Source organism: Micropterus dolomieu, linkage group LG08, assembly GCF_021292245.1.
Source record: "Micropterus dolomieu isolate WLL.071019.BEF.003 ecotype Adirondacks linkage group LG08, ASM2129224v1, whole genome shotgun sequence".
NCBI classification, from domain to species: domain Eukaryota; kingdom Metazoa; phylum Chordata; class Actinopteri; order Centrarchiformes; family Centrarchidae; genus Micropterus; species Micropterus dolomieu.
Window position 1 is genome coordinate 1,463,528 of NC_060157.1, and position 11,361 is coordinate 1,474,888.

An 11,361-nucleotide genomic window follows, 5' to 3' on the forward strand; every position below is an offset into this window, starting at 1 on the left:
GGAAAGAAAGGTGATTTAAGCAATTTTGAGCGTGGCATGGTTGTTGGTGCCAGACGGGCCGGTCTGAGTATTTCACAATCTGCTCAGTTACTGGGATTTTCACGCACAACCATTTCTAGGGTTTACAAAGAATGGTGTGAAAAGGGAAAAACATCCAGTATGCGGCAGTCCTGTGGGCGAAAATGCCTTGTTGATGCTAGAGGTCAGAGGAGAATGGGCCGACTGATTCAAGCTGATAGAAGAGCAACTTTGACTGAAATAACCGCTCGTTACAACCGAGGTATGCAGCAAAGCATTTGTGAAGCCACAGCACGCACAACCTTGAGGCGGATGGGCTACAACAGCAGAAGACCCCACCGGGTACCACTCATCTCCACTACAAATAGGACAAAGAGGCTACAATTTGCAAGAGCTCACCAAAATTGGACAGTTGGACAGAAAAATGTTGCCTGGTCTGATGAGTCTCGATTTCTGTTGAGACATTCAGATGGTCGAGTCAGAATTTGGCGTAAACAGAATGAGAACATGGATCCATCATGCCTTGTTACCACTGTGCAGGCTGGTGGTGTAATGGTGTGGGGGAGGTTTTCTTGGCACACTTTAGGCCCCTTAGTGCCAATTGAGCATCGTTTAAATGTCACGGCCTACCTGAGCGTTGTTTCTGACCATGTCCATCCCTTTATGGCCACCATGTACCCATCCTCTGATGGCTACTTCCAGCAGGATAACGCACCATGTCACAAAGCTTGAATCATTTCAAATTGGTTTCTTGAACATGACAATGAGTTCACTGTACTAAAATGGCCCCCACAGTCACCAGATCTCAACCCAATAGAGCATCTTTGGGATGTGGTGGAACGGGAGCTTCGTGCCCTGGATGTGCATCCCACAAATCTCCATCAACTGCAAGATGCTATCCATCAATATGGGCCAACATTTCTAAAGAATGCTTTCAGCACCTTGTTGAATCAATGCCACGTAGAATTAAGGCAGTTCTGAAGGCGAAAGGGGGTCAAACACAGTATTAGTATGGTGTTCCTAATAATCCTTTAGGTGAGTGTGTATTGTAACTTAAAAAAAAAATTCTAACTTGTGTTGCGGTTGCCAGTCAGGAATTTCCAGCAGGATTTCATCTCAATCTAAGTTCAATGTTAAACCATAATAACATGGAGACCAAATAGCTACAAAATATATTAAACTATATCAACATTAGTCTAAAAGGTTTGTCTAATTTCACAATAACTGAATTTGAAGCTGATATACTATTTAATATTTGCAACACATTGCAAATATCCTCTATTGCAATGGTATGGTATGTTTTAGCACACTTTGTTATTGCAAGTGTAAAGATTTTTTTTTATCTTGGCCTAAGGCAATTGCTATGTGGGTTAAACTAGTCTTCAAGTCTGTTTCCAGCAATTTAAGAAAAAAACATGGCAACCTTGGATAAATCACAATCCCCCCTTTCCAACTACAAGCGAACACACCTCACCCCTCCGTTTGTGATCGGCAGGTGCAGAGCACACGTCTCCAATGAGCACATCAGAGCGCAAAGTTTGGATGAATTTACCATCAAAGTATCTTTGAATCATTCAGGAAACATACTGCCTTCTTTTTTTAAGCCGTCCTTTTCTCTGGATGTCCCCTCATGTTTCTCCACTGCAACGCCGTCTTCCAGGTGGATCTTGGGGACTCGAATCCTTTTCGGAGGATTAACAGTTAGCTCCTCAATCTCGTCTCGGGTTTCTGTAAAAGGTAAGTGTAACGTTAAATGTAGCAATTGCTAAGAGTCAGTGAATGTGTTAACTTGATAGCTAACGTTATCTAAATTACCTAAAATTCTGTAGCCAGAATAAGCTAATGTTAAGCTAACGTTAGCTTATTCGGCTAACGTTAGGCGGCGGTTGCTAAGACAGTTATGTCAGATGAGTTACGTACCTTTCAGTAGGAGAACCTGGCCATTAAAGTACTCATCTTCCCAAAGAATTGGATATAGAGGTTTGTTTTCAGGTCAAAGTTTTGTATATAAGAAATTGGAACAATAGCTTTATAGCCGTCTGTGTATTTGACATAGGCAAACATGGCGAATAATCCAAGCTTGGTTTCGCGCCGTTTGGATGTCTTCTCGAGCCGCCTGTGTTTTTTGGGCACGAGACACAGTTTCGTAACGTTTGCTCAGAGCTGTTTACCTTCATTAATGCCACTGAGGAGGCACAAAGGACGGCTGTGCACCGTGACTCTGGCAGCAGTCATCTGACAACAGTTTTTGTATATTATTACAATGGCCTTATTGTTCTTAAATATAATGTCTCTTAATGAGTTTGAAATGTCTGAAACACTTCACACCAATCATAACCTCAGCTCATATGAACTGTGGACTTTGACATTCCTTCTCACAGCTGTTATCAAATTATATGTTGAAAGTTGTTAAAAATATCTAGAAGACCTAAAGTTATTGAGAGTATATAGTTAAAAATTTAAGCATAATATTATAACATTTGCTGCTTGGACAATACATACCTGACTGATGCTGTCTGTAATCTTTCACCTTGTGAGGCAATCTGATCTTGAAATATCTTGAACAGGCATATGTTGCTTTTAATGGTTATTACTGGTGTTTTTATTGACATGTAATGTATCCAGTAAGCACTTCATGATGCAATTGAGGAGAGATGCCACAATTTGGATGTTTCTTTCCACTGGCCATTGGTTATGTTAAATTAAAAGCCTAAATGTATATTACAAGGATCTCAAAAGTGACAGTCATGTGTGTATGAAACATTCTTTTACTGTTAAGATGCCAAAACGAAAGTACAAAGAATACCTGGAGCCTTGCAGTAGCTCAGAAACACCAAGATCTATGCTCAGAAGAATGGGTCAGCAGAAGGCTGTAATTGAGGTAAATCTCTAATGTACATATGGCATTATGTCTTTTTAAAATTATCCTGATCCTGCAACTAATGTGTTTCTTGGGTTTTTTAATCAATAAACAATGAATATGTTTATTAATGCTCTTTAATTAGTGATTGAAAGTATTTGATTAGTTTGCCATGTGTCAAGTGCACTCATGTTTTTGATGAGAATGAGGTGCCGACAGATAATTTGATGCATTATAGAAATAAAAGTAACCATAAGAGATGGCAATGTGCAATTGATGTAAATGTTTTTGAATTAATCTAAACTTGAATCATTTAAACCTACTATACATCATCTATCTTTAAAAGAATCAGATCTCCTCAGATGAGGAATTGCCACTGCAAGACAGCAACTCTTGATAGAGGTACAATATATATACTCAACAAACAGCCAGTGCGGTGGATGACGGGAGTGTGGTCATAATAATCTTTTTTATAATTAACTGTCCACATGGGCAGTTTGGCATGCCCTGCTTTCAACTTGCCATTGTGCTCTTAAAAGAAAATGCAGATTTCCATAAAACAACAAGCAACATAGCAAATGAACAAACTCAAGTTTCCCAGTGTCTGTCGTTAAGCTTGTCTGCGATCCACGAGGCTCTACTAATGTCCATGTCATCTTTTTACAAGGAGGAGGACCTGTACAGTTATTCGCAAGAAATAATAACTGGAGTGGAACATGAGAGTTTGCAACTTGTGAGCGAAGTATGTATTCTCAAATTATTGCCACCATTGTTTTTACTATGTTTATTCAGTTGCATTAGTGGGAGATCATTTTGTATGTTACACATTGCTTCTCTAAAGTGTATTTCAAACACATATGTAACATTTTGTGCCCAGACAAGAGAGCACTCAAATTTCAGGCCTTACTTATTTATTAACTAGTCAAAAATGTTTAATAAAAATATATGAATTCTTTGATTTTATATCTTTGGAAAGTTAGACAGATACTAGGGCTGCACAATAAATTTAATTGCAATTGCCTATAATTTTAACTTAAGTTGCATAGGCTACAGCTACGTAACGTACAGAAGCAGTTGGCTGATTACTATTAATAGAGTGGCTGCTGTTTACTCGCAGAGCGCTTGTTTCCCTGTCTGTTGACCTGAGGAGCACAGAGCGAACCCGCGGGGCCAAGAGACTACGTTGAAGATTCCTAAAACCGACATCTTCCCCAATACTAATCAGCATGCAGTGTGTAGCTATCCACTTCGCTATGGCATAGGGCTGCAGCTAACCATGATTTTAGTATTCGAAGCTCCCGGTAACGGGATCAGCTGTGTACGTTCATAGATGATAGATATTTATTAGTCCTTTCTGAAATTCATAGTGTGTCATACAGCAAACATCAGACCGACAACATCAACAGACAAACAACCAGACAACTGGTTTACCAACACAAACTTCAGCGCGAGACTACAGCTAGCCGTCTAAAACACTATATTTAGGTGAATTTAAACAATGGCTAAGTTGCTAAACGCATCTTGTTGTCGTGTAAGGGCCCTGTTCATGTTAGACAGACGTTAATTAATTTAATTGCATTTTGTGTCTGTTAAGAGGCACAAAGAAACTCTTTATGTATATGCCCCATAACTGCCGTTTTAGCTGAGTGGGAGCTCTGGGCATTAGGTGAGATAAAATAAATGTTGGCGTTAATTAATTAATGCATTAACTTGCCCAGCCCTAATTAATATATGTTATATTCACACCAACAGTAAACAATTAACTGAAAATTATACTCTTCATTCAAAGTCATAATATTATACTAATACACACATGTATACTAGTTCCCCTTCCAGGTTGTAGATAGTCTCTACAGTGGTCAGATGTAGAATTAGACAAAGCCACGGTGGCAATGTGCCAATATGTTCTCCTTCTACCTGCCTCCTCCTGAGGGCAACACGCTCCCCTTGTTCTGTTTTACACCTGTTTTACTAGTTATTGTTATAAATATTTGTTTAGTGTTCAAGTTGAGAAATAAACATTTCAAAATTTCAGTATTGGTTGATGGTTAAGCAAGAAGACTCATAGTACCATTATTTCCATTATAATCGAATCGTAATATTGTCCACAATAATCGGGCAGCCCTATAGGATACCAATAGAATAGTAGGTCAATTAGTTGCCAACTAATAAATTAATTGCCAGCTAGTTTGATAATCGATCAAAAGTTTTGAATAATTTATTAAGAAGAAAGTTCTGATTTCATCTTCTCAAATGTTCTGATCAATCTAATATAATACTGTCTTATTTCAAAAGGAACACGCGTTGTCTTCAGATGGAGAAGTTTCACAAGTGGGAGAACACACTGCACATGTTGGTCAACAGCCTGTGATAGAGGTACATTCTCTATAGTCACTGTAGAATTGTACATTTCATTTTAATGTACTAATGTACATGTCATCTCCTTTAAGGATGAGGACCACTCTGATTACTTACATGTGACAGATGTACCTGGATGAGACGATGAGATTCGGCATCTTGCAAATGAGGTACATTTTCAGAATGAAATCTTGAAGGTACATAAAAAGACTACTCTGGAATGATTGACATGTGAAAGATAATTGCCACTTGGGAGGTTGCCAAAGTTATGTTCCAGTACTTTCACTCTGCATGTCTGAATTATGACTATAGAGGAAACACTGAATGTTATTTGTCTTTAAGCCATACACACACAGTACTTGTAGGATCACTATAGGAAAAAAAACACCACCCTCAAAAATAGTAGATAACCAACATGTTGGATCCCTGTTTAAGGAAGAAACAAAAATTAACCTTGTATAAAGATGTTCTGAAAGTTGTCAAAATAAAATTTTATGTCACTGTTCTTCCAAGGCTTTGACTTCATCAGAAGGTGATGTAGAGACACTGCAAGACAGCATTTCGTCAGATGAAGATTCAGAGTCGGCAGAAGATAACAACTTGGACTATTCAAATGATCCACATAGGAAGAGAGTAAACATGGATATGGACACGCCTCTGGCGGCCACAGGTACAACATCAAGGGCTGAGGCATTACTAATGATCATGACCTATGCTGCAAGGCATCAAATAACTGGATCTGCGCTTGATGATTTACTCAAACTTATCAATCACTTATTTGGGCAAGATGTTGTACCAGGGTCAAAGTATGCCTTTAACAAAGTGTTTCAAAATAACATAGACAAAGTCGAGTTTCATTTTTACTGTAAGGCCTGTCAAAAGGATGTGTTGGAGAACAGTGTTACACAGTGTTTGGGGTGTAATTCACCAGTTGAGCCAAAAACCCTCAACAATGGCAGCTTCTTTATCAGTGTCCCAATATCTCTCCAGATTCAGCACATTCTTCAAACTCCAGAGCTACAGAGCCAGTTGAGCTACCGGGTGAACAGACCAGGGAAAGCAGAAAACATTATATCAGACATTTATGACGGTGACCTGTACAAAGTCCTGTCAGAACCAGGTGAAATTTTATCTGACCCTAACAACCTGTCATACACATTCAATTCAGAGCCTCAGATGCATGTTTTTCTTAAGCCTTTTGTAGATCAAGCAAAAGTGCTTGCAACCAAGGGAGTGTCGTGGAGAAAGGATGGGAAAGTTGTCATCAGCAAAGTTGTGGGTGTCTGCTGCTGTGTTGATTCCAAGGCCAGACCAGCAATGCAGAACTGTACACAGTTCAACGGGTATTTTGGTTGTGGTTTCTGCCTCCACCCAGGCACACTTGTAAATGGACAAGTGAAATACACTATCACAGAAACAGATTACCCTGACAGAGATGCAGAGAGCATGTTAAATGACATGGAGGAAGCTGTCATCCTACAGAAAAATGTAAGGGGAGTAAAAGGGCCATCTCCTTCGATTAATATGCCATGCTTTGACATTGTGTGGGGCTTTGTCCCTGATTATATGCATGCTGTTTTGTTGGGTGTTGCAAGGCAGCATGCAGCCCTTCTACTTCAGAGCACAGATGAGCCATATTACATTGGTGACCCAAGTACATTGAGAGTATTGAATGAGAGAATCCAAAATATCAAACCACCACACCTTATCACTCGACTTCCCAGACCCATCTCAGATATTAAATACCGGAAAGCATCAGAGTGGAGGGCTTGGCTGCTGTTTTATAGTTTGCCATGCCTGGAAGGACTTATAGATGGGAAATACACAAAGCATCTTTCCCTTCTTGTTTCAGCAGTCTACCTGCTTTTGCAAGAAGAAGTTAGTTTTGAGGAGGTCAACAAAGCAGATGAGATGCTGTTAGAATTTGTGATAAGATTTCAAGCACTGTTTGGAGAGACAGCCATGACCTCAAATGTCCATCTTCTCACACATCTGGCCAAGTCTGTGAAGTTGTTGGGTACTTTACGGGCACACTCTGCCTTTGTTTTTGAAAGCGCTAACGGGAATCTTCTTAAGTTGGTACATGGCACAAAAGATGTTCCCAAACAGATTGTGGGCAAATTTTTGCTTCACAGATCAATTTCCCATTTTGCAACCAAACACAGAGTAAGTGACCGTGTTTTTGGTTTCTGTAGTCAAATGAGTGACTACTCAAAAGTTCAGAATTACAAAAAAATGCCACAACACCACGGTTCTGGATGGTGGACGAGTCAAACATCTCACACAGGCAGAGCAGCAGGCTTTTGGTGCAGCAGGACAACAGCCTCCAAATGAAATCCTCACACACAAGAGAATGATTCACCAAGCTCTTGTTTTTACCAGCCGTGAATACAGTCGAGCAAAGAGACGCAATGATTGGAGCGTCAGATTGGCTGATGGATCTAGGGGAGAGTTGCATCAGATTCTCTCTTATGAGGTAGATGGAAAAAGCGAACTTGCCCTGCTTTTCATTCCATTTTACACACTTCCAGCTGCCTTCCCACAAGAGGTGTCTGTGCCACACATGGCCTGCGTCAGACATGGTGATAGATCACAAATGCAGCTGATTTCAGTAGAGAGACTATACCACAAGTGTCTTGTCATAGAATGTGCTGAGAAAGTGTTTGTGTGTGATTTACCAAACACTTATGAGAGAGATTAAAACATGGCAGTATTTGTTCACATTAGGGACACCTTAGTGACTTGTACTGTACATGTTATGAAATCTGATTATCTTCATTGTCATTAATCTGTCTTGATGATTATTTCCTCAATTTATTGTGTGGTCTATAAAATGGTCAAATAAAATGTTTGAAAATCTAAAGAAGACTTCCTCAAATATTTTTTGTCCACAACAAAGAGGTTAATTTTTGTTGTCGTAGAGGAAACCAGAAACTCACATTTGAGAAGCTGGAATCAGAGAGTTTGGACTTTTCTTTTTTTTTATAAATGACACAAGATGATTAATTGGTATTAACATGTGTTTTAATAGCAGCTCCAATCTGGATCATCTTGTTTTACATTTCAGTGTTTTATTTATCTATTTTGTTTTTCTGTAAAGATATAAGTGGGTCTTGAATTCTTTATAATTTATTGTTTGGTTATTGACTTACTGATGAAATGTTTTTGATATATCTTGTGTCTTTTCTTTAAGTAACGCAAGCATATTGTTGAATTGCATTGAAATAGATGATAAAAAGAGGGCCATTTAGTATTTAAATAGGACATTTGATTATAACATTTCATTATGGATGCAGATACAAAACCATTATTATGCATTTAATATGGGTAAAACAATTCAAAGCATGTGTAAGTATTCACCTTTGGTCAGCATTTATTTTTTGCATTCAAGTTAATTCCTCTTTCCAGTGAGTTCTGCCTTCTTTTAGTAAATGCTTATCTTTCCATCAGATGTGACCTTTTGTCTAGTGTTCCAGTGTAAGGAAGGTTCTATCTTAGTGTCATTAAAGTTACAGGAAAAACAGGTATATTATCTATATTATATATTTTACAAATTCAGCTGGAGACAAACAAAGAAAATCATCTTTGCCAATTATGATGTTTCCATAGGGTAGTGTAGGGTCTTTACTGCTTCACAGGGGACGGGTCACATGCATGGCAAAGTTCAAAGAGGGTCCTTCTCTGAAATTTGTTCGCCACACAAAGGCAAAGGAAAGCTCTTAACACATCATGTTTGGGTTGTTTGAGTCAATCTTGGAACCAAGCACTGCTTTCAGACAAGTGCAACCTTCTTGACCAGTAACCATAGACTGCATAAAAAAGTAATACACCAGTAATATGTAGCAACTGAAGAACCAGATGTTGGCATATAGGTTTTTGTAAATATTATACATCTATTCAAAACCTCAGGTTGTTCTACTTTTCTATACACAGTTGCCAGTTTAATATTGAAATTTTATTTGAGTGCTTCAGTGAACTTAACCTGCTTGGCCAAGCTGGCCTACCAGTTACACCAGCTTGACCCAGCTGGCAGACCAGCCTGAACCATGGCCCAGCTAAGTAACCAGTTCAGTAAGGAACCAGCTGCACCAGCTTGTTACCAGCTTTACCAATCCAATAAACCAGCATAACCAGCTCAAAACCAGCTAAAACCAGCAACCATCTTAAGCTGGTTTAAGCTGTTTTTTCAGCAGGGTGAAAAAGTAAACATTTTGGCCATCAATCTAAATTTTCCTCCCTAAACGTCAGATAAATAATAATAATCACTTCTACAAATGAAATCACATCCAAAATATGTTGAATTTGATCCCAGCCAGACAAAACCAACTGCCAAAGCTGAATTCTGGTAAAAAAACAAAAAAAAAACCCAACCAAAATGCAGCTCATACATTACAGGATAGTTCACCTCACTGGGCATAGATGTTTCAATGGGATTGGTTCAATTTGAAATGTGTTTACACTGTACATAAAACACACCTGATGCCTCCTACCATGTTTTCTGGCACTGCACAGGTTTAATTGTGTGTCTGAGAGGTTCTGGAAAAATGTGCACATTTACTAATGACCTGTACCTTTCTATGTTTGGATTCATATGTTGTATTATCCCATGTATGATGAACTACACATGAAAATAAAAATCATGTTGGACTCCTCTCCTGGCTATGAAGTTTCTCCTAGTTCATTCGTTTCATGATGTTCACCATAGACCGTTTTCATGGCACATATTTTTAGTTGTCACAGATTTAACTCATTTTGTGAACAATGTGCTCAGTTCGATCCAGTGTCCCAGTGAGCCTCGAGCATGAGCCAACATGCAGAACACCAGGACCCTGAGATTAGCTCACCTAAATGGAACCCATTTGTTTTTAATGTCATAGAGAGCCTAAGTCACTCGCTTCTGCTTTCGGCCCATGGGACCTTATTTCGGGAAAAATATGTCCGTCAGTCAACGGCGAGAGACAACTTATCTTTTTATCCCGTTAACTATTATCTGATGTTGTTACCTGACCAGGTGAGTCCTGGTCCAAAGGAATGTGTTTAAACACTGCTCTAAGTTTGCTGCCTGGTCAGGTGAGGTTACCTGTTTTAGTGATGATGATGATAAAGGTACTTGACCAGGTAAAGTTACTTGCATAAGTGACGTTTACAGGTTAGCTGATGTTACCAACTAAGTGAAGTAACCTGAAGAAGATGTTACTTGTTAGTTACCTGTTAAATTATATTTCCCAATAAGCTTCAGTTACCTGACCAGGTGAGTCCTGCTTTACAGAGCAGCTGTTTCAAATGTCATTTTTAAATCACCAGAAGTTCTGAAACATCATATTTTTGATGTTCATAATTCAATTATGACCTTTGAAACAGCAGTTGAAAGAAGTAATCTCACCTGAAGGTCCATTAAGTCGTTCGGGGCCGTTAATGGCTTCAACTTATTCGCTCCTCATTTCCAGTATAAAAGAAGTGGGCGTAGTCGGCGTGACGTCCCCCCGTTGGTTTGTGGACTACCAATTTGATGCCTTGAGTTTGTTAGTTTGGCCGTCGCCATCTTGTTTTTTTGGAACCAGACGTGACCATATTTGGACGAGAGGGTGGAGCTAGCTAACTTGGTTAGCAAGGTGCATCTGTAAGTCACATTAACTGTGATATTAGCTGGGATGCTAATTTTAGCTAGCAACAAACAGGCTTGAACCTAAACATACTTTCTGAAAAATGAGCAGCCGACTCCTGATGAGCTTTTTCAGCGGCGCTGGTTAAATGTACACAGAGCAGCGGATACGAGTCGCCTCTATCATGACAGCTTGTAGCCCCGCCCTAAAGCCTCCCCTGCTTCCTGGTCTCTGTTCCTCTAAATGGGACCATAATTTACTAAATGAACATCATGCTGTGTTGAAGAAGACTTGAAACTAGCGACTGAGACCATAAACTCATCAGGAAAGTGTTTACTGACGGAATAAATCAGCTGACAAGTAGAAACATTTTCTCAGAGACTTCTATACAATCACACTTCTTCCTGCAGCCGGTGGAGTCGCCCCCTGCTGGCTGCTACAGAGAATGCAGCTTTAAGGAGCTTCACTTTTCAGACCTGGAGGTTCCTGCTTGAGTCACATCACATGATGATGATCATGAGG

General features: G+C 39.4%; 2 protein-coding genes across 17 annotated transcripts in view; one reads left to right on the forward strand and one right to left on the reverse strand.

Moving 5' to 3' along the window:
* Positions 1-2,239, reverse strand: part of LOC123975597 (BEN domain-containing protein 5-like) — an 18,296-nt gene extending 16,057 nt beyond the window's left edge. For 2 of the 14 annotated variants that reach the window (XR_006826102.1, XR_006826101.1), the window contains exons 1-2: positions 1,939-2,225; positions 1,606-1,746 (exon numbers count right to left, since the gene is read on the reverse strand). Coding sequence is in view for 3 of the 14 variants with exons in the window: in XM_046057205.1 (XP_045913161.1) it covers positions 1,493-1,592 (100 nt within the window). In the remaining 11 variants the exon portion in view is untranslated. Of the gene's footprint in view, positions 1-447; positions 472-1,487; positions 1,747-1,938 lie in introns of those variants that run through there. The other 12 variants (XR_006826110.1, XR_006826111.1, XR_006826109.1 and 9 more) reach the window with 12 other exon arrangements.
* On the forward strand, positions 1,459-8,099 carry LOC123975596. Of its 3 annotated transcripts, XM_046057203.1 has the most exons (7): positions 1,459-1,755; positions 2,798-2,899; positions 3,225-3,280; positions 3,546-3,620; positions 5,174-5,254; positions 5,329-5,406; positions 5,750-8,099. In XM_046057203.1, the coding sequence occupies exon 7, from the start codon at positions 5,876-5,878 to the stop codon at positions 7,568-7,570; it is 1,695 nt and encodes a 564-aa protein (XP_045913159.1). In that variant the 5' UTR covers positions 1,459-1,755; positions 2,798-2,899; positions 3,225-3,280; positions 3,546-3,620; positions 5,174-5,254; positions 5,329-5,406; positions 5,750-5,875; the 3' UTR covers positions 7,571-8,099. The 3 variants fall into 3 exon arrangements, with proteins under 3 accessions (XP_045913159.1, XP_045913156.1, XP_045913158.1); XM_046057200.1 differs by lacking the exon at positions 3,225-3,280; XM_046057202.1 differs by lacking the exons at positions 2,798-2,899; positions 3,225-3,280.
* The last annotated feature ends 3,262 nt before the right edge of the window (positions 8,100-11,361 follow it).

Excerpts from the sequence above, each read along its gene's own strand:
- LOC123975596 (XM_046057203.1), top strand. The coding sequence starts at position 5,876 with ATGGATATGGACACGCCTCTGGCGGCCACAGGTACAACATCAAGGGCT.